This window comes from Erpetoichthys calabaricus, chromosome 3 (genome assembly GCF_900747795.2).
Source record: "Erpetoichthys calabaricus chromosome 3, fErpCal1.3, whole genome shotgun sequence".
NCBI lineage: Eukaryota > Metazoa > Chordata > Cladistia > Polypteriformes > Polypteridae > Erpetoichthys > Erpetoichthys calabaricus.
In genome coordinates this window covers 288,140,518-288,162,493 of record NC_041396.2, presented here as the reverse complement: position 1 = coordinate 288,162,493, position 21,976 = coordinate 288,140,518, and the positions used below count along the sequence as shown (strand labels likewise).

General features: G+C 42.6%; 1 protein-coding gene across 2 annotated transcripts in view; it reads right to left on the bottom strand.

The window, feature by feature from the left end:
- The window catches only part of slc48a1a (solute carrier family 48 member 1a), a 1,064,469-nt gene that overhangs the window by 991,286 nt on the left and 51,207 nt on the right, over positions 1 to 21,976 (bottom strand). Inside the window, exon 3 of one of the 2 annotated variants that reach the window (XR_007934366.1) lies at positions 19,111 to 20,692. Coding sequence is in view for 1 of the 2 variants with exons in the window: in XM_028792697.2 (XP_028648530.1) it covers positions 20,556 to 20,692 (137 nt within the window). In the remaining variant the exon portion in view is untranslated. Of the gene's footprint in view, positions 1 to 18,389; positions 20,693 to 21,976 lie in introns of those variants that run through there. The other variant, XM_028792697.2, reaches the window with a different exon arrangement.

Genomic DNA, 21,976 nt, shown 5'->3' with positions numbered 1-21,976 from the left:
TGCCTGTGCAGCTGCGATGTCTCTGTCATTGCAACAGAAGGTGCATCACAGACGTTCTGTAGTAATTAAATACATTGCATTTAATAAAAGGGTACATGTCTATGTGTCAGTGGATCTGGGTGTCCGTCCAGCTGCGATGTCTCTGTCATTCCAACAGATGCCGCATCACAGACATTTTTAGTAATTAAATGCATTGTATTTAATAAAATGGTAAGTGTCTGTTTGTCGGTGGATCTGTGTGTCTGTCCACCTGTTATGTCTCTATAATTCCAACAGATGGCACATCACAAATATTTTTACTAATAAAATGCATTCCATTTGTTATTTATCATTCCAGTAGATGGTGCATTACAAATTTTTGTAGTATTGTATTTTATTATGACAAGCAATATAATATACTGTATATTCCTATAGATTTCATGCCATCTTAGATGGGTAATAAATTAATAAATAAACAAATATTAGGTAAAGATATGGGCAAATTTGTTGGTACCCCTCCAGAAAAAAAAGAAGAACCGACAATTGTCTCTGAAATAGCAAAAGTAATTGGCCCCCATCACTGTTTATTCCATAGTGTGCAATAATCAAACTTTGCTTTAGAGTTTTGATTTAACAGAATATTTTGAATAAGAACACAAATGAAAATGTTATGGACAAACATGCTGATGGGACCCTTCACCTAATACTTTGTTGCACAACCTTTAGAGTTTGCAGTCACTGTGAACAAACGATTCCTGGAGCTCTTCCTGAGACGTCTGCAGATGTCTGCTGGGTGTTTGGCCCACTCTTCCTGAGCAAACTTCTCCAGCCATGTCAGGTTTGACAGAGAGACATTGCAGCTAGATGGACACCCAGGCAGACACTCTGACACTTGTCCTTTCATTAAGGTGGAATAGATGTACTGCCCATCTAAGACGTGTTGAAATCTGTAGAATCAATCTAGACCTCTGTGTTAATGTTTGCAGGTACACATGTCGTAATTGGGTGTGTGGGAACAGTTAAGATTTGAATATGATGACTGTATATAGCGTGGAACTGACCTCTCTGTACTATTGTGTCCTCTGCATCTCCTGGAGTACAAAAGAAGCAGCACCATACATCAAAATGTGGAGACTGGGCAAGATTGGGGAAAAAATACAAACGCGGTGACTGATTATAACCGCATGAAGGTATGTGAATGAATATGAATAATGTTGCATCAGTGCCACAATGTTTTCTGCAATGTACTAAACATGTCATAAGATGAATTATTCCAAATGTCTGTTTTTTTGTCAGTGCGGCTTTGACATCATGGACCAGAAGGTGCAGACTAATTCAGCGTGAGCAGGAACACTCAAGAATAAAACTGAATAAAAAAATTTAAAAATTCACATCCATAATCATTCCCAGTCATGCACACCACTCACACCCACGTCCATAGTTTTCCCAGTCCCAGTCTTGTTCACAAGATCTGACACAGTTTTCAAATAAAGAGGTGGGGTAACAAAACAAGTTTATTTCTTATACCACGTCTATATCTGAAAACAGCGTCAGATTTTGGGCTGTGGGAACATGAATGTGACTGAGAGAATAAAACTGAAAAAAATGTTAACTTTTACAAGTACTATAAATTTACACTGGCTGTTACAGACATAAATCAAATGTATGTGTTTATTGTATAATATTAACAATAAGTTCGGCTCACTACTCCAAACAGTAAATTTGGGAGGCAGTCAGTATCGAACCGGCAAGTCAGCAGTTCTTAATGCTGCACCCCACCCCTCTTCGGTTGTAGTCTTGAATAGAAGCACATTTGTTCTGCTATACTTGTACCTTTTGTGAAAGTCTTTATTTGATATTTGGACTTCAGGCTTCACACATTATACACTTCATGTGTACATTTTGTCAATCTATAATAATAAAAGGCAAAGCCCTCACTGACTGACTGACTCACTCACTCACTCACTGACTGACTCACTCATCACTAATTCTCCAACTTCCCGTGTAGGTGGAAGGCTGAAATTTGGCAGGCTCATTCCTTACAGCTTACTTACAAAAGTTAGGCAGGTTTCATTTCGAAATTCTACGCGTAATGGTCATAACTGGAACATATTTTTTTGTCCATATACTGTAATGGAGGAGGCGGAGTCACATATCGCGTCATCACTCCTCCTACGTAATCACGTGACCTAAAAACAAGGAAGAGATTTACAGCACGAGTCAAACGCGGGAACGAAGGTAAATGACGTTAATTTTTGACTGTCTTTTAATACTGTGTAAGCATACATATTAACACATGTGCAATTAAACGTCTGCATTTACGGGGTGATTTCTCAGGCTTAAAAGCTCGCCTTTTATCAAACGCGGGAACAAAGGTAACTGACGTTGTTCACTGTCTTTTAATACTGTGTAACCATACATATTAACACATGTGCAAATAAACGTGTGCATTTACGGGGTGATTTCTCAGGCTTAAAAGCTCGCCTTTTACTAAAAAGGTAAATGCAAAACTATTTTCAATCATTCTATGATCTGCTTCTCACAACTGAAGGCACCGTGGCTGATGATAAATGACGTTAATTTTTGAGTGTCTTTTAATACTGTGTAAGCATACATATTAACACGTGCAATTAAACGTGTGCATTTACGGGGTGATTTCTCAGGCTTAAAAGCTCGCCTTTTATCAAACGCGGGAACAAAGGTAAATCACGTTCTTCACTGTCTTTTAATACTGTGTAACCATACATATTAACACATGTGCAATTAAACGTGTGCATTTACGGGGTGATTTCTCAGGCTTAAAAGCTCGCCTTTTACTAAAAAGGTAAATGCAAAACTATTTTCAATCATTCTATGATCTGCTTCTCACAACTGAAGGCACCGTGGCTGATGTTACGTCACTTGCTGTCCGACCATAAGCTTTACCTGGTAGGTAGCCGGACACTCACTTCACTCCCTTTCGGGAATCGAACCTCTGAGGTTTTCTTTTGTTCTTAATTTAAATTTAAAACCAATACTTCACCGCTGCTAAGCCCCTCTAGCGCTGACGTCTGAGGTTCGATTACCGTAAGCAAGTGCAGTGAGTGTGTAATTACATTCACGGCATTCGTAGTGTGATTCACAATCTGATTGTATGGGTGGTTACTTCCAGGTAACGCTTACACTTGGCCACCAAGTCTGCTTCTCACAACTGAAGGCACTGTGGCTGATGTTACGTCACTTGCTGTCCGACCATAAGCTTTACCTGGTAGGTAGCCGGACACTCACTTCACTCCCTTTCGGGAATCGAACCTCTGAGGTTTTCTTTTGTTCTTAATTAAAATTTAAAACCAATACTTCACCGCTGCTAAGCCCCTCTAGCGCTGACGTCTGAGGTTCGATTACCGTAAGCAAGTGCAATGAGTGTGTAATTACATTCACGGCATTCGTAGTCTGATTCACAATCTGATTGTATGGGTGGTTACTTCCAGGTAACGCTTACACTTGGCCACCAAGTCAGCTCGAAGTGATCACTCGAGTAAAGGCAGCTTCACAAAAAAAACTGATCCTTAACAAACTGTTATTAGTATATTTTCCCTCAATTTAAAAACGTTTTATTTTCTTCTTAATAAAAATTTAAAAGCGGTACTTCGCCGGTGCGAAGCGCGTGGATTTGACCGACTGACACATACAGACATATTCATGAGTGCAGGTACTTCGGAAAGAAAGCACTGCGTAAACCTAAACTTTAAATTAACTTCATAGACCTACAAAAGGTTGCCATTCATTTGAGGCAACATTGCTTTTCTTCTGTACAACTATACGTTGCATTCTCAAAAGAGTGTGCTTGCACGGCTTCGGATATAGATATATATATATATATATATATATATATATATATATATATATATATATATATATATATATATATATATGTATGTCTATATATAAATATGTAAGCTTATAAGTACTGCCTTACTTCTCTTTAAGAAAGGAAGATGTAATGATACTTGATTTAAACGATTCCATGTCTTCCTGGGTTTGCGTAGCTATATGGTTACATAACCTCTTTAACACACTACTTCTCCGCTGCAAACCGTGGGTATTTTGCTATATATATATATATATATATATATATATATATATATGTGTCTGTATGTGTATATACAGTATATATATTTATATATATATATATATATATATGTGTGTATGTATGTATGTGTGTATATGTATGTGTATATATATGTTGATATATGTATATATATGTGGATGTCTATATGTATATATATATATGTATATGTAGATATGTATATAAGTATATATGTTTATGTATATATATGTTTACATAACCTCTTTAACACACTACTTCTCCGCTGCGAAGCGCGGGTATTTTGCTAGTTATTACTAAAGCATGAAAAACGTTTCTGTTTTAACAATGTTTTTACATAGATTGTTGTAGACATGGAACACCCCTGAAATGCATGTTTTCCAAATGACGATGTATTATTTACCCTCTACAACTCCAGCACTTCACTTCAAGATAAACACTGAGCACTGAGAACCTTCTTTGCAAATTGAACTCCGGCGGGATGGTATAGCAGGCTGCTTGCTGCTTGTGCTGATCGACACATTTACAACACAAAAGACGCTGACAGAGAGGTGCGAAGGGATTTAAGGTGGGCCGGGATTACGAGTTTTTTCGTAGGCTTTGGTAATTCTAGTGTTAATGCATTTGATGTGCCATCTGTTGGAATGACAAATACAATGACAAATGCATATGTCTGTTAATGCCATTTGGTATATGATTCATAAAAAAACAACATTTATTTCTATAGCACATTTTCATACAAATAATGTAGCTCAAAGTGCTTTACATGATGAAGAAAGAGAAAAAAGACAAAATAAATAAGGGAACACTAACATAGAATAAAACTAAGGTCCGAAGGCCAGGTAGGACAGAAAAAACAAAAAAAAAACTCCAGATGGCTGGAGAAACAAAAAATAAAATCTGCAGGGGTTCTTGAGGCCATGAGACCGCCCAGCCCCCTCTAGGCATTCTACCTAACATCAATGACCTCACAATTAGTCCTCATTGTATTCAAGGTTCTCGTGGAAGAACTTGATGATGACCGTCATGTGGACTTCTGGCCTTTAATCCATCAATGTAGGGACATAATTAATTATTATTAAGGACAGTATTAATGATTGTGATGCACCATCTGTTGGAATGACAAGCACAATGCATATGTCTATGTTATATGCCACTTGTAATGGAATTTGTAAAAGCAGTGTTAATGCATGTGATGCACCATCTGTTGGAATGACAAGAACAATGCATATGTCTCTGTTATATGCCACTTGTAATGGAATTTGTAAAAGCAGTGTTAATGCTTGTGATGTACCATCTGTTGGAATGACAAGCACAATGCATATGTCTCTGTTATGTGCCATTTGGTATATGATTTGTTAAAGCAGTGTTAATGCTTGTGATGCACCATCTGTTGGAATAACAAATGAAAGCATATGTCTCTGTTATATGCCATTTTTAATGGAATTTGTAAAAGCCTTGTTAATATTTGGGATGTGACAAATGTAATGTATTTGACTACTACCAATGTTTGTGGCGCACCATCTGTTGAAATGATAGAGCCATACTGTAACAACCAGATGGACACAAACAGACACACAGATATTTATCCTTTTATTAAGTTGGATATAGATAAACAATCTGGAAAGAAACAGCAATACCAGGCTGGTTAAGTCTGCAGATGATACCAGACTATACCAGACTAAGTGGAAAGGCAGAATCATCACAGAGGGGCCACACACAGGCTTGGGCAGATGTGTGGCAGATGACATTTAACGTCAGTAAATGTAAAGAATTACACATAGGAAGGAAAAATGTGAGATTTGAATACACAATGGGAGAACTGAAACTTCAAAACTATGGAGCGGACTGGTCATTGCTCAGAAGCAGATAGTGGACAGAAGCCATTAAGGGGGCTAATAGGATGTTATGTTATATAGCGCCCCTGATGTGCGGAGTACAAGTCAATGGGGGTTATGTATGTTAAAAATAAATAACATTTTATTGTATTGTATATGGCAGCACAGTGGTGCTGCTGCCTCGCAGTAAGGAGACCTGGGTTCGCTTCCCGGGTCCTCTGTGTGTGGAATTTGCATGTTCTCTCTGTGTCTGCAGGTTAGGTGGATTGGCGATCCTAAATTGTCCTTGGTGTGTGGGTGTGTGTGTGCCCTGTGGTGGGCTGGCACCCTGCCTGGGGTTTGTTTCCTGCCTTGCGCCCTGTGTTGGCTGGGATTGGCTCCAGCAGACCCCCATGACCCTGTGTTAGGATATGGCGGGTTGGACACTGACTGACTGTATTGTATATTCAGTACATTTTGGACAATACAGCAAAAAATTGCTCTCACTTCTATCACCATCCCGATGAAAAATGAAAATAGCCCAAGGAAAAATGATGCTGTGAACTTAACGAATGCTTACTGACAACTAAATTAAATGGCAGGATCCCAAAGTTCTCAAACCATAGGGCTTCAAGTTCCATCTGATGTCAGTCTGTCAGGTGAACCTGTCTTTGAATGTTAAGGAATATTCAGCATGTAGAAACTTCCTTAACATTCCCAGGGAAAGTACACCGTCTTCGGCATCCAGTGCTTGGATTCGCCCCCCCACTGGTGTCCTTCACTTGGCTCTTATTAAACAACAGCAGTCCTTTTTTTCCTCCTTACTTAGGTCTTTTCCTGTAATGGAAAACTTACCACCAAACCTCCTAGGGAATCGCCTCACTTTGAATGAAGACTTCCTAAAAGAGAATGGGAACAAACATCCGTGATGAATCTTATACTACGTGTTCTTCACAACGATATTACAAAGAAAAAGACATAGCAGGACAAGAGAAAGTCCCGACAAGAGCAATGAGGCTGATTCAGGACCACGGAGAGAGAACAAAGATGAATGGGAGTTGAACCTTTTCATTCTCAGCTAATGGAGACCCTGCAAAATGTTGGGGTCTCCCAGAGATCACCAGTTATTAGCTAAAAAGGTAATGAAAAAAGCAAAATTACAGTTTTGTTTTTTAGTTTCGTTTTTTTCTCTCATGACCCAATCTTGCTTTCATGTTTTGCTCTGGCTAGGGTTCAAATGTATGTGTTTTGTCTAATTTTGTATCATTTATTTGTATTAATATTTCTTTTGTTTATTATGTGTTTATTTGATTATGCTGCATGTGTTTTGTGGGCGGCACCCTAAGGGGCGGGGCCACCTGCCAATCACCTCCAGGACCTGCCCCCCTCACTCTTGATTGGATGGCCTGATGGTTCATTTTGAGTGCAGTGTGCCTTTTGCTTTCTGAATTTTTTGCACCTCTGCTCTGTTTTCGACTTCACCTTTGCGACCATATCTGCTGTGGATTGCCTTTCCTTTTCAGGCCCTGTCTTTGTGGTCTTTGGAGCTTTGTGTATTGTCAAAATGAGCCATTTATTTAGTAAAGATTTTTCAAAGCCCCTTGTTCTATCTGCTCGGGGTTTTTGCCAGGATTTCCCCCACTAGAGGGCAACCTTTGCTTTTGAGACTTCCGAGTCACGACACTTGCCCTTCTTAGTGTCTTCGATTCCCCACTGGGAGATTCACCACTGACGTCAATTGCTTAAACAACTTGCGGCAACCAATCGTGAGACAATTTGCATTAAATGCAATGGCGAGTCAAGACCCCATGTGACACAACAGCAGCAACCCGCATCCCAGAAATGAGCCATCATTTAATAAAGCGTGGCTGCATTTTAGGTAATGTCGCTTAGCACTTCTGCGGGCCGACGAGGGTCCAGCACTCACAGGTCTGAGACTGAATGCCGACTTCCAGTCACTTTTATGGAGTACGTGGGACTTGTAGAGACCCCCAGAGGGGTCATCGTTGCTACTATTAGGACTCCTCCTGTCTCACAACGTGTCCTCACTGCGTCATGATGATCGGAACCTCCAACACACTCCATCTGCGCACGGGCGTGACAGGCCAATGGATGACTGCGGACTCCCTGACGCGGATCATCAGTACCACTTTCCTTTCAGTCGGACCCTGTATCTGTGGCACATGTCTTTCCGATGCCATCCCGTTCCAGCCCGCTGGGAAGCCACAGGGCCGACTATGGAGGGACGGGCGGCTCGCTAATGAACCCCAGCAGCTCTCTGCGGTGCGCCTGCCAGCACAGGCACCTCCGGGCCCGCCTTGCGCTCGGCCTGATGTGGGGTAATTAAGGACCACTTCTGCGGTCTCTTTGAAGCCGCGTCTTTTCATTTTCCACCCACCCACGCATTGTAGGATCCCCGCTCCTTGACGCGTGCTCGCCAGATGAGACGAGGAGGCCTCCCTGGATAACTGGGCTCAAGGACTCCTGGCCCTGCTCTTTGCAGGCCACGTCCTCTCGGACAAACGCTATGGCTTACCAGACAGCCATACTTGATAGCATTGGACCTTTAAGGCTGGCGACTGGATGGCACATTTAGCCATTTCTGCAGGCCTGTGGTTTGAAATGGCAGCTTTTCATGTTTCTGTTTGATGTTACACATCTTGAACGCTGGGTTTCTGTTGCAGTTTTTGGGCCCTGAAGTTCATTGACAGGTCTCTGCTTCTTCTTCAACCTTTAAGAGAATTGGCAGGCACTCCTTTTATACAGCTTTCTGGCAATCTGCACTTCATCACCAGTGTCGACCAGTCTTTCTATATAGCGCCTTTCACACCTCCCATTAGATATTCACTGGACCCCTCTATTTCAAAGCTTATGATATCCAAAAAGACGCAGTAAAGCTCCAGTCCGGCATGAACCGCAGAAGACCTCCAGTTTGTGGCTGTTGGCTTTCACACAATTTGAAATGAAGAGCGTAAATGACACCGGGGGTTGGACGGGCATCCCGACCAGAGGAGGGGATGGCTTCTTATCTGAACGGGAGGCACAAAACGGACAGATGGACATTCCAACCAGGATAGAGGAAGGAGCGAGACCCGGAAGTGATGGATGGACAGCCCAGCAGAAGAAGAAGACGGTGTCCAGTATGGAACTGGTAGGGCATGCTGGGAATTGTAGTCCTGCTAGGGGGGCTCCCTACAATGAGACTTCCAATAAAAGGGAACTGCACTCCCTGGTCCAACACTCGACTGGATTGTGAGAGGATTTGTGGACTGTGGAGAGAGAGATTACTTTGTGGAGGAGATCTGAATAAACCTTCCATTATTTGAACCCGGGAGTCTTTGTGTGTTCCTGTTTTGGAGGGGTTTGGGGCGCGCTGACGCCCCTGAATTATATCACAAGAGCCAAGTTGTGTAGGCGCTATATAAAATGGTCGACTAATTGTGCAGCTGTTACATCTGAGTCTCATGGGGCTGCCACTTGGCCTCGCCGAATGGGACGCATCACGAAAGGCACCATAAAGAAATCAGTAAAAGACATTGAGAAAGTAAAGCATCGAGATCCACGTTGCCACGTTTTAGCCTGCTGTGCTGCCACGTGCTCTCCTTCTGCTCACATTTACTCATCCGAATTATTAAATCAGGAACAAACCCTCAACAGAGTGCCAAGTCCATCACAAACACACAGATGAGGGGCCGATTTGGCATCGCATGACTGTGGGGGGAGGACACCCACATGGACACGTGGAGAACATGCAAACTTGAAGCGCAGGCAGGAGTGCTACCACCTAGCCATGGTCACATTTCTATTGTACTGACCCCCTTTTTTTATTGACACCCACTGCATGCCCAACCTACCTGGAAAGGGGTCTTGTTTTGAATTGCCTTTGCAGGGGTTTCTTCCATTTTTTTCCCCTACAAGGGCTTCTTAGAGAGTCAAGGCTGGGGGGCTGTCAAGAGGCAGGGCACTCCTTGTGTGATTTTGGGCTATACAAAAATAAAGTGTATTGTATTATATTTACATTTTCTATTAGTTTGCAGCACTTTGTAATGAGATGTGGTCCTTATCGTGAATCCCCCCCTTTCACCTTTAATCTTCATTTCTGTGCCCTCCTACTTTTCAGATTGCCCAGTCCAGTGGGGCAGGATGACCACAGTCAGATGGGATGCCAGCCTTATGACGGCGGCCTAAGTAACACAGCAGTGAAGTCCTCTGGCTCCCTCTGCTGGCGTTTTGGACACATAACAACGGACTGGTAATTGAAGCCACCTGTAGCGAGGCGTTTGAATGTTTAACGTCTTTTAATTCTATACAATCAAGTCAAACTTTCACAACAAATAAATTCATAGTCAAAATAGAAAAAAAAAAGATGAAAAGAAAAAAAAATCAGAAATTAAAAAAAAAAGAAAGCAGGATCAAAAAGAGACAAAACCTAAAATGTCTTAATGTCTTTTCTTGACTGCTCAGAATTACATCCCGATGAGTTGAAATATTTTTTGAAGTCTAAAATTTAAATGGTCCAGAATTTTAATTTCAAAAATTCATTTTTCGCTTCATTTGTTACACATTCTGCATGCGTAATCCCCCAGAGACCACCAGACTGAGGGTGGCCACATTTTTGCCTGTAGTGCTTATTCAGATTTTCCAGTCCACCTCAAACTCTGCTGTGTTTTGCCTATTTAGCCCAGCAGATGTCGCTGAATGCCGACTTTTGGGCATACTGGATTGAAAAATTACAAACTGGCACATTCTCATTATAGTAGTTAAGGCTTTAGACATCAAGCCCTGAGGTTGTGGGTTCAAATCCCAGTACTGACACCACAGTGTGACCCTGAGCAAGTCACATGACCTGTCTGGTCCCCCAATTGGAAAACAAAAGGAATGTGACCAACTGTATCTCAAAAGTCAACCTTGGATAAAGGCATCTGCCAAATAAATAAATCTTAATGCTATTGCCTTATCTTTTATTGTGCACACAGCAAAACAATAGTGACAGCATGAGGCTGGGAATACACACGTGTCCCACTGCAAATGTGCTGATCGACAAGAAATTTTGCTGTGGATTTTTTTTGCTGTGGGCCTCTGTATACGGCACGTGTGAAGATGTGCTCAGTTGACTCAGCATGTTGTGGCAGCTTATCACAAACATTTGAGGTAAGAAATTACATTACTATGAATGTTTCTGATGTACCACCTGTTGGAATGACACACTGACACATCCTTCCATTATAATGAACTACTGTAACTGTGCTGCCCGTCTAAGACATGCTGCAGTCTACATAATCAATCTAGATTTCAGTGTTAACGTTTGCAGTGAACCATCTGTTAGAATGTATTTTTTAATTCATGAACTAATCAAATGTATTGCATTTGTCATTCCAACAGATGGTGCATCACAGACATTTATTGTAATAAAATGCGTAACTTTGTTTGTGATCTGTTGGAATGACAAATGCAACGCATATGTCTCTGTTATATGCTATTTGTATGGGATTAGTAAAAGCAATGTTAATGTTTGTGATGTGCCATCTGTTGGAATGACAAATGCAATGCATATATCTCTTTTATATGCCATTTGTGTGGGATTTGTTAAAGCAGTGTTAATGTTTGTGTTGTGCCATCTGTTGGTATGACAAATGCAATACATATGTCTCTGTTATATGCCATTTGTATGGGATTTGTAAAAGCAGTGTTAATGTTTGTGATGTGCCATCGGTTGGAATGACAAATGCAACGCATATGTCTCTGTTATGCCATTTGTATGGGATTAGTAAAAGCAGTGTTAATGTGATGTGCCATCTGTTGGAATGACAAATGCAACGCATATGTCTCTGTTATATGCCATTTGTATGGGATTTGTAAAAGCAGTGTTAATGTTTGTGATGTGCCATCTGTGGGAATGACAAATGCCAACGCATATGTCTCTGTTATATGCCATTTGTGTGGGATTTGTAAAAGCAGTGTTAATGTTTGTGATGTGCCATCTGTTGGAATGACAAATGCAATGCATATGTCTCTGTTATATGCCATTTGTATGGGATTTGTAAAAGCAGTGTTAATGTTTGTGATGTGCCATCTGTTGGAATGACAAATGCAATGCATATGTCTCTGTTTTATGCTGTTTGTATGGGATTAGTAAAAGCAGTCTTAATGTTTGTGATGTGCCATCTGTTAGAATGACAAACGCGATGCATTTTATTACTAAAAAGTTTGTGATACATCATCTGTTGGAATGACAGAGACTTAGCAACTGGATGGACACACAGATGATTATCCTTTTATTAAGAAGGTTGTATTGGTATTTTTATGGCTGTTAACTGTCAGGCATTCCTCTTAGCTTGTGTTACTTTTGTCTTTATTTATTTCTTTTTAATCCTTTAATTCTAATGTATTATGTGTTTTACTCCTTTTAGATGTGTTGGCATACAAGTGAGAAGCACCTACTGCAGTAGCCCTGTCTGTGTGTCTGCCAGGCTGCATGGAACAACTCGGCCTCCTCTGGAGAAATTCTATAGTAATCTGGCACATGGATTCTGGAAATGAATGTGTCAAGACAGTTCAGTTTTCACTGAGACATCTCAAATACACTCACTGGCCACTTTATTAGGTACATCTGCTCAACTGCTTGTTTACGCAAACATCTAATCAGCCAATCACAGGGCAGCAACTCAATGCATTTTGGCCGATAGACATTGTCAGGATGACCAGCTGAAGTTCAAACGGAGCGTCAGAATGGGGAAGAAGAGTGGAGATTGAAGTGACTTTGAATATGCCATGGTTGTTGGCGCAAGACGGGCTGGTCTGAGTATTTCAGAAACTGTTGATCTGCTGGGATTTCCATGCACAACATCTCTAGGGTTTACAGAGAAAAAAAAAAGGGAAAATACCCAGTGAGCTAAAATGCCTTGTTAATGCCAGAGGTCAGAGGAGAATGGCCAGACTGGTGTGAGCTGGTGGAAAGGCAACAGTAACTCAAATAAGCCCTCATTACAACTGAGGTGTGCAGAAGAGCATCTCTGAATGGACAACATGTCAAACCTTGAAGCAGGTGGGCTGCGGCAGCAGGAGACCACACCAAGTGTTACTCCTGACAGCTAAGAACAGGCAACTGAGACTACAATCCACACAGGCTCACCAAAATTGGACAACAGAAGATTGGAGAAGCGTTGCCTGGTTTGCTGAGTCTCAATTTCTGCTACGACATTCAGATGTTTGGGTCAGAATTGGTCATCAACAACATGAAAGCAGGGATCCATCCTGCCTTGCATTAAAGGCTCAAGCTGCTGGTGGTGGTGTAATGGTGTGGATGATATTTTCCTGGCACCCTTTGGGCCCCTTAGTACCAAATGAGCTTTGTTTAAATGTCACAGTCTACTTGAGCATTGTTGCTGACCACCTCCATCCCTTTATCACCGCAGTGTCCCCATCTACAGGATGACTCGCCACGTCAGATCGTCTCAAACTGTTTCTTGACCATGATAATGAGTTCACTGGACTCAAATGGTCTCTGCAGTCACCAGATCTCAATCCAACACCTTTAGGATATGGTGGAGTGGGAGATTCGCATCATGGATGTGCAGCTGACAAATCTGCAGCAACTGCGTGATGCTGTCATGTCCATATGGACCACAATCCCTCAGGAATGTTTCCAGCATCTTGATGAATCTATGCAATGAAGAATTACAGCAGTTCTGAAGGTAAAAGGGGGCCCAACCCGATACTAGCAAGTGTCTACACAAAGTGTTAACATTTCAAAACCTCCCATCGAAAAGATCTGGCGACTACACAAACTTGTCAAAGAGAGAAACATTCCGAGTACCATCAACTAAGAATTAGTTTACTTTTTGAATTGTCCCTTAACAATGATTACATCGGCTTTTTCGCCTCTGATAGTTGCTAGTGATGGCAAACAGATCCCCAGTACAGGAGGCTGAAACATCAGCAGACTGGGTGCACAGGTAGGACCACTGGGCCTGGAGCTGTTTCCACACGCGTGGGGCGTGAAATCCAGCTTGGTGTGGGCAGAAACCTTGGCATCAGCACATTATTTCTTCTTCATGAAATCTTTCCAGCTACTTCACCGGAAACAGAGGAGAACCAGTGCATCAGCATCTCACGCCTCCAATTGCTTTAAGTTGTAACATTGAATTTTCAATGATCTCCCTGACAGTAAAAAACATCAAAAAATTAAGCCACAAAAACCAAAGGTTATCTAGATATGAATGATGGACCCTGAGTTAATCGACGTTTACTGAGTTCTTACTAAGGACTTACTGATTGGCTTTGCAGCCCCCTGAAAAGTGACGACACGAAACGCGACCGTCTCCTCCTGCATGCCTTTGACACGTCATCGATGTAAAGCAAAGAGTGATAAGAGATCAAGCATTGCTTAATCTACTGTAAATACAACGGGTTGGACGGGCATCCAGACCAGAAAAGGGGGGCTCCAAGCAGGCAGATGGGCATCCTGACCAGGAAGGAGTCAGACCCGCAAGTCAGCAGATGGCCAAATAGCCCACCAGAAGATGTTGCTGGGGACTCTTTATTCCCCCAAGGTGCTAGATGGTAGCAGCCCTGGGTATTGGTGCCCAGTACGGAAGCAGTAGGGCATGCTGGGAAGTGTAGAATGGCAACACACCCCTGGCGCCCTGGAGGCGTTGCAGGGAGATGTGCTCCCTAATAAATGGGACTTGTGCATGACCTGGAAATAATTCCATCGGGCAGTAGCCCTGGCACCAGAAGTACTCCCGGGTCTTTAATAAAAGGGACCACACTCCCTTATTCAGGCAGGTCGGAGCTGGGAGGAGGGAAGGCATCACTCGACTGGAGGAGGGCAGCGAGGTGGTGAGTAGAGAGAAACGTGGAGAGAGAAAGAAAACCCGTGTTTGTACTTTGGCAGCTATGTGGAGTAAACCTTCCATTATTTGAACCCGGGACTCTCTCTGGGTTCGTGTGTTGGTGTTTGTGGCTTGCTGATGACCCAATTCCATCACACTACAAAGATATTCTCCCATGGCCTGGACACATTTGTTTGTACCCTTAGAAAAATAGAAACTGCTGTCCCACCCAGAGGGCTTCTGTTGAATTGAGATCATGCGAGTGAGTGTGGGGGTCAGTCAAAGGTATCAATTCCTTCATCCTCTCGCCACATGAGGCCGGGCATTGTCGTACACCAGAAGGAACCCAGAAGCCACTGCACCATCATAGGGTCTGACAATGGGTCCAAGGATTTCATCCCAATACCTAATGGCAGTCAAGGTGCTGTTGTCTAGCCTGTAGAGGTCTGTGTGTCCCTCCATGGATATGCCTCCCCAGACCATCACTGACCCACCACCAAACTGGTCATGTTGAATGATGTTACAGGCAGCATAACGTTCTCCATGGCTCATCCAGACCCTTTCACGTGTGTCACATGTGCTCAGGGTGAACCTGCTCTCATTTGTGAAATGTACAGGGCGCCCGCCAGTGGTGAACCTGACAATTCTGGTATTCTATGGCAAATGCCAATCGAGCTCCACGGTGCCAGGCGGGCAGTGAGCACAGGGGCCACTAGAGGACATCGGGCCCTCAGGCCACCCTCATGAAGTCTGTTTCTGATTGTTTGGTCAGAGACATTCACACCAGTGGCCTGCTGGAGGTCATTTTGCAGGTTCTGGAAGTGCTCATCCTGTTCCTCCAGTCCTGCTGATGGGTTAAGGACCTTCTACGAGGGGCCCTGTCCAGCTCTCCTAGAGTAACTGCCTGTCTCCTGGAATCTCCTCCATACCCTTGAGACTGTGCTGGGAGTCACTGCAAACCTGGCAATGGCACGTATTGATGTGCCTGCCATCCTGGAGAAGTTGGACTACCTGTGCCACCTCTGTAGGGTCCAGGTATGGCCTCATGCTACCAGTAGTGACACTGACCATAGCCAAATGCAAAACGAGAGACAAAACAGATAAAGGAAAAATGTCAGTGTTGTGATGTGAGATTTTACATATAACTTGATGAATATTTTGTATGTCTTTATTTGTAATTTAGGCAAAGCAATGTAATTTAGTGTTTAGCCCCCCCCCCCCCCTTAGGAATGGATCTGTTTGAATTTTACGACAGGATTTGGGGGATGTGTCTTAAACCAGTTTGCCGAGTGTTTCTTTGGTAAAGTCATTTCTACCCCCCCGCAAGTAGGCTAAGGTGTACTTTAACATATGGTTTGGGGACAGGTGTTAAGATGTTCTATTCCCCCAATGGTCTGAGGTATGGCTGTTTGGTATTGGCTTGGTTCAGAGGCCTTTAACTTTCATGATGTCCTATTGGCTCTAGGGGTTGCACAGAACATCTATAAATGTATGTGTTTAACCTCACACTCTCTCTCTTGCTAACCTGTGATGATGAAGACAGCACAATGAAGAGCACAGCTCAGCAGCCATTTTGAACAGACATGTGGCTGAAAGCTGAGCACCAATGATGCCTTAACTAGAGACATTTAAGTAACCAGAAGACTGTGTGCCTCCTGAACTACATATCATCATTTAATCAGGTTGTATGGTTGCCAATATTCAAAAGTACTTTGCATTTTGTTATTAGTTATGAATATTATCAGTAATACATTATTTTATGTGTAACTTAACTTCTGCTTGTCTTTTTACTACATCTAATTGCTTGGGGTTATAGATACAGAAGGGAAGTTATATACAATAAAACCTTATAAACAGTGGTATGTCTGTGAGATTAGGCATTCTAACACTACATATTAATAACTAGCAAAATACCCGCGCTTCGCAGCGGAGAAGTAGAGTACACATATCTACATATACATATATATACATATATACATATCTCTGCTGTTTTATTGTTCGTTTATTACAATTGTTATAGTTCTCTTTGTATACCACGTTGTCAGTTCAGCACTCCGGTTGTAACATGACCAAGCCGTGCAAGCTTACTGTTGAGAATGCAACGTATAGTTGTACAGGAGAAAAGCAATCTTGCCTCAAATCAATGGCAACCTTTTAAAGGTCTATGAACTTAATTTAAACTTTAGGTTTACACGGTGCTTTGTTTCCGAAGTACCTGCACTCATGAATATGTCTGTATGCGTCAGTCGCTTCCTATTCTTTTCCTACATTATCAATTGTGTAATGTGTTTTTTTGAACAGGTTTGATTCATCGAAGTGATCACTCGTGCTGCGTTCAGTCACTTCACGTGAGCCGCTCTCTTGTGTGATGTTGCGATGTCCACGGCTTTATTTAATGTTAGCTAAGACCCGGCACTTAAAAGTTTCCCGCTACAGCAATTTTAACTCTGTTACAAAGTGATCCAAAGTCTTGTTTAAACCTCGTGTCTTCTCATTAAACTTGTATGTCGCGAATATGGTATTGCAAACGGCAGCGGGAGCGTTTCTATAAACTTAATTTAAACTTACAGTTTACACCGTGCTTTGTTTCCGCAGTAGCTGCACTTATGAATATGCTTGTATGCGTCACTCGCTCGCTTCTTATTGTTTCGCTGCCTTCTCAATTGTGTAATGAATGTTTTCTTCAGCGCTCTTCCTTGTTTTCTACGTCAGTTCACGTGATTACGTGGGAGGCGTGATGATGCAATACGCAACTCCACCTCCCATGGCCATCGAGCTGCAGTCTATTACAGTATATGGACAAAAAAGAGGTTCCAGTTATGACCGTTACGCGTAGAATTTCGAAATGAAACCTGCCTAACTTTTGTAAGTAAGCTGTAAGGAATGAGCCTGCCAAATTTCAGCCTTCCACCTACACGGGAAGTTGGAGAATTAGTGATGAGTGAGTGAGTCAGTCAGTGAGTGAGTGAGTCAGTGAGGGCTTTGCCTTTTATTAGTATAGATACAATAGGGAAAGTAGAGCAATATATATATATTACTCTACCAAGACAAAACAGTCAGTGGCCTCCTTCCACCTGTTAAACCATTCATTCCTGTTTTGGGGGTCGCCTCATTGTTGCCCCTCTAGTGCACCTCTTATTAATTTCATGAACACCAAAGCAGCTGAAACTGATGAACAAGCCCCTCTGCTACTTAACTGATCAGATCAATAAGCCCACAAGTTTCACTGACCTGACGCTATACTCTTATTAAAAAAGGGGTCCTTTCATTTTTTGAGCAGTATATAAATAAGTTGATTACCTACAAAGAGAAGGACAAAAGTTGAGTGGGAGAGCAGAATCGGGTCCATCCAGTGTTAAAGAAAAGAAGGAGAATCGGTTGGAATGCCCAGCAGCACAGCAAACTGAATGGCGTTTCAGAGGTGGATCATCGCTTTGGGAGGTCCTGAGACAAAGTGATGGAGCTGTCAGGAGGAGGGAGCCAGGCTCGGAGCAGTCCCCTTATTTAACATTCAGAGGTGGCTGAGATGAATGAGGAGGCCTTGAGGTTACGCAGAGGAGATGAGATGATGTGGTGGGTGAGTTGGATTTTGTGTTTCATACTCAAGCAGCTAATGTGGCCCAATGTCCATTCCTTTTCTGAACCCACTTCTCCCAATTCAAAGCAGCAGGGTTTGACTGATTAGTATTTTCTTTTTATTTAAAATTTCCAGTTGTTGGAATTTTAAAAATATCACTTTAATGGGCAAAAAAACACAAAGTTCATAAAGACATTATCCTTACTTCAGAGAGTATACAATAATACAAATGAACAGCCAGATCTTTATGTTGGCTGCATTTTTAATCTCAGGTTTATATAGCGCCTTTCACAGTGATGGAAGAAAACTTTTTTTTTTGGAAGATACCCCCTTCACTTGTACCCGACTGCTCTCTCATTATCCACAGAATTGGGGAGTTGCCAGACTTTATGAATTAGTGCTTAGGGCTTTGGACTGAAACACCTTAAGGCTGCCATATCAGTCCTCCTATGTGACCTCTATTTGCTTGGGTCCAACTGTAACTTGTAAAGCCCCTTGGATGGAGGCCTCTGCTAAACATACAGTCATTACAAATTCCTCTGCCAAGGTACGGGCATCAATCAAACAAGCTACCAAATCTACACGCCCTTCATGCTGTGCAGCCTGGTTATTTTGAACCACTCATCCTATTGCCAGCATTACAGGCAGGATCCTTGTGGGACTGCCATTGTGATGCCCAAATTAAGACGGGTATTTCTACACTGAAACATGAAATGTAAACGACACCCCATGAATATCGTGGACCACTATCCAGCCAGCAAGGGTTTCCTTTAATTTTTCATGATCACAAAAATTTGAAGCTTATTCTGGCAACACGGTACAAAATGCAGGGACCAAGTCTAGACATGGCGGCACGGTAGAATCACGCAGTGCCAGTTAGTAATGTAAGTTGCCCTAAAATGGGGAGAATGTGCAAGTTTTACAAAGAAATGAAGCCAGGGTTTGAACCCATGTCCTTTAATGGATTATGAAAATAGACACATGACCCTGGGGCCTACTTTTTCAAACTGGTTCTACATTAATTCTGATGATGATCCATTTTTGAAATTCCTACAAAATGAAAATGTAGGATCTCTGGTTATGCAACTTTCATATAAAGTAAGCATCACAGTGCCTGATGGCCTTGTCTCAATTCTTAAATCCCTTATAAGCCTTTACAGTCCCCACCCACTAAAGACTGAAAAAAAGAGAGTGGCTTGTGAGGTTACAGCGCATTAGCATATCCCCACCCACTAAAGACTGGGAAAAAGGGAGTGGCTTGTGAGGTTACAGCTCATTAGCCTATCCCCACCCACTAAAGACTGAAAAAAAAAAAAGGGGAGTGGCTTATGAGGTTCCAGCTCATTAGCCTAGCCCCACCCACTCACTGCTTTTCTGTCTGTAGTGGGTGGGGTGAGGAGGAGGAGTGTATTTTAATAAGCTTCTGTTTCTACTTCATGTGTATTGGATCAAACTGGATGATTCCCAATAGCGCCCCTTGCTGGATACATAGAAGACCAAATGTCCATACTGGGAATAGCAGAGCATCTGCCTGACCCAGGCTGGAATCCTTCCCATTTTGTTTTTTAGTAATCCATCTGAAAAGTACTTAAGGTAACATTCTGCTGCCATTTTTCTCATTGTCCTCATTAGTCAGGATTTTGGGCAAGACGGGGTTACACAGGTTCCTTGATCTCTGTCAGAAGACAAGGGAATCAAATTTTGTAAACATTTGGTCGCCATTACTGTTATTCTCTATCTTGGCGTTGGTTCCATGGAAATTGAGGATTCTGGATTTTCATTTGGATTTGAAGTTCCAGCTGGCTTCTTGATATAGATATGCAAATGTTAGAATACAATATCAAACGTGTCTTCTGGGTTCAGGAGCTGGTTGATCTGACCCCCCCCTCCCATATGGACCTCTCTGCACAATCTCAATGGGGGTGACAGCAAAATGAGGTTTATAATGTCAATTATGGTGACACGAAAAGGGAAGAGATGTCTAGACTAGGACTGGAGGAGCAAAGTGAAACTGAACAGATCCACCATGGCACCACCTAGTGCTCTTCAGTTCTGTCCTTACTCAGTCTCATGCCATTGCTTGTGCCTCCTGTGCCCACCTCCACAGAGTGATGGCACCTGCTACTGTTCGTGCTGTTTAAAAACCTTAAAGTACGTAAAAGAATTAAATCTGCTGCCAGTCCAATCACCTTCTCCAATTTGACAGCTTATGCCTCTTGGTGTGGCGGGGGGGCTGTCACTTTCCAAAAAATAGTAAACGTTCAGAAGTCACTCAGGATGCTGATGTCAGCAAACTCCTTGCGATACCGATGGGCATAGAGTGCCAGGAGGAAGGACCATTTCAGGGAGATGAAGCTCCACACACAAGACAGGTAGTAGCTTGCTGGATCTGTAATTCCTGAAAAGCAAATGTTAAAAACAATTAGGTGGTCTCACACCCATAAATCCTACCCCATCCAAACAAGTGTGGCTTTGCGGGTATGAGAGCCAGATGTGAAATTAAATCCCGCCGTTGGCTCCCTGCCTTGTGACTCTTTAATTGATGGCCGTGGTGTGAGCTGTATAGTACAGTGGGAACTGTGTGACAGAGATGGAGCCCAGGTGACAACAACAGGAAGGGTTCTGCCCTGCTTTGTGTCCAGAGATATTGGAGTTACTCAATTGGCTCATGTGGACAAGGAGGGTGATTCTGAAGGCCATTAGAATCCGGAGGTTATGGGGTCATGGCTGGCAGTTACCACAGTGTGAATCTACAAATTGAGAAGGCTTGCAGTGTGTGTGTGAGCCCATGACAGCACATTTGGTGTAGTCGGCAGGATTTCCACTGTGGTGGGTGTGGAATGTGATGGTGGTGTGGAACTGCGGAGTGGAAAGAGGGCTGAGTGAGGGTTCACCAGGAAACACTCCGCTCTACTTACAGCTTGTCCTTGCACCTAGAGCTAATGGAGTTAACTCCTTTAGCTTACACTGACAAGGATGCTGATTCTAAAACGTGCTAGAATCCAGAATGTATGGGTTCATAGCAAACTGCAAACTGAAAATTTAGGACCTCGAGTTATGTAACTTTCATGCAAAGGCACCATATAAAGTAAGCATCACTGTGCCTGATGGCCTCGGCTCATTCTTAAATCTTATGAGCCTTTACAGTCCCCACCTACAAAACAGGAGAGGCTTGTAAAGTTATAGCTCATTTGCCTAGCCCCACCCACTCACTACTAATGCAAAGTGCCCTATAAATAAAATGCATTATTATTATTATTACTGTCTGTAGTGGGTGGGACGAGAAAGAGGCACCTATTTCAATACAATTCTGTTTTCATGTGTATTGGATCAAACCGGATGATTACTAATAGCACCCCCCCCCCCCCCCCACCATCTGATAGATACATGAGAAGACCAAATGTCCACACTTGGAATAAAGGCAGACAGCTGCTAGGCCAGCTCAGGACACAAAGGAAACAAGAGGGATGACACTCTCTACACAGCCTGATTGCTGACAGTAGAAACAACCATTAATGGTGCTCCTAGGAACAATGCAGTTATCTCAGCCTGCTAGTGAAGATGCTCTTCATATAGGGAATGAGATTCATTGTCCAGGATAATCAGCAGCATCTTAAATGACCTCATGATCTACCACTTCCTCCAGTAAGTCCAGTCTGACTCCCAAGATAGCCTTTTTTAT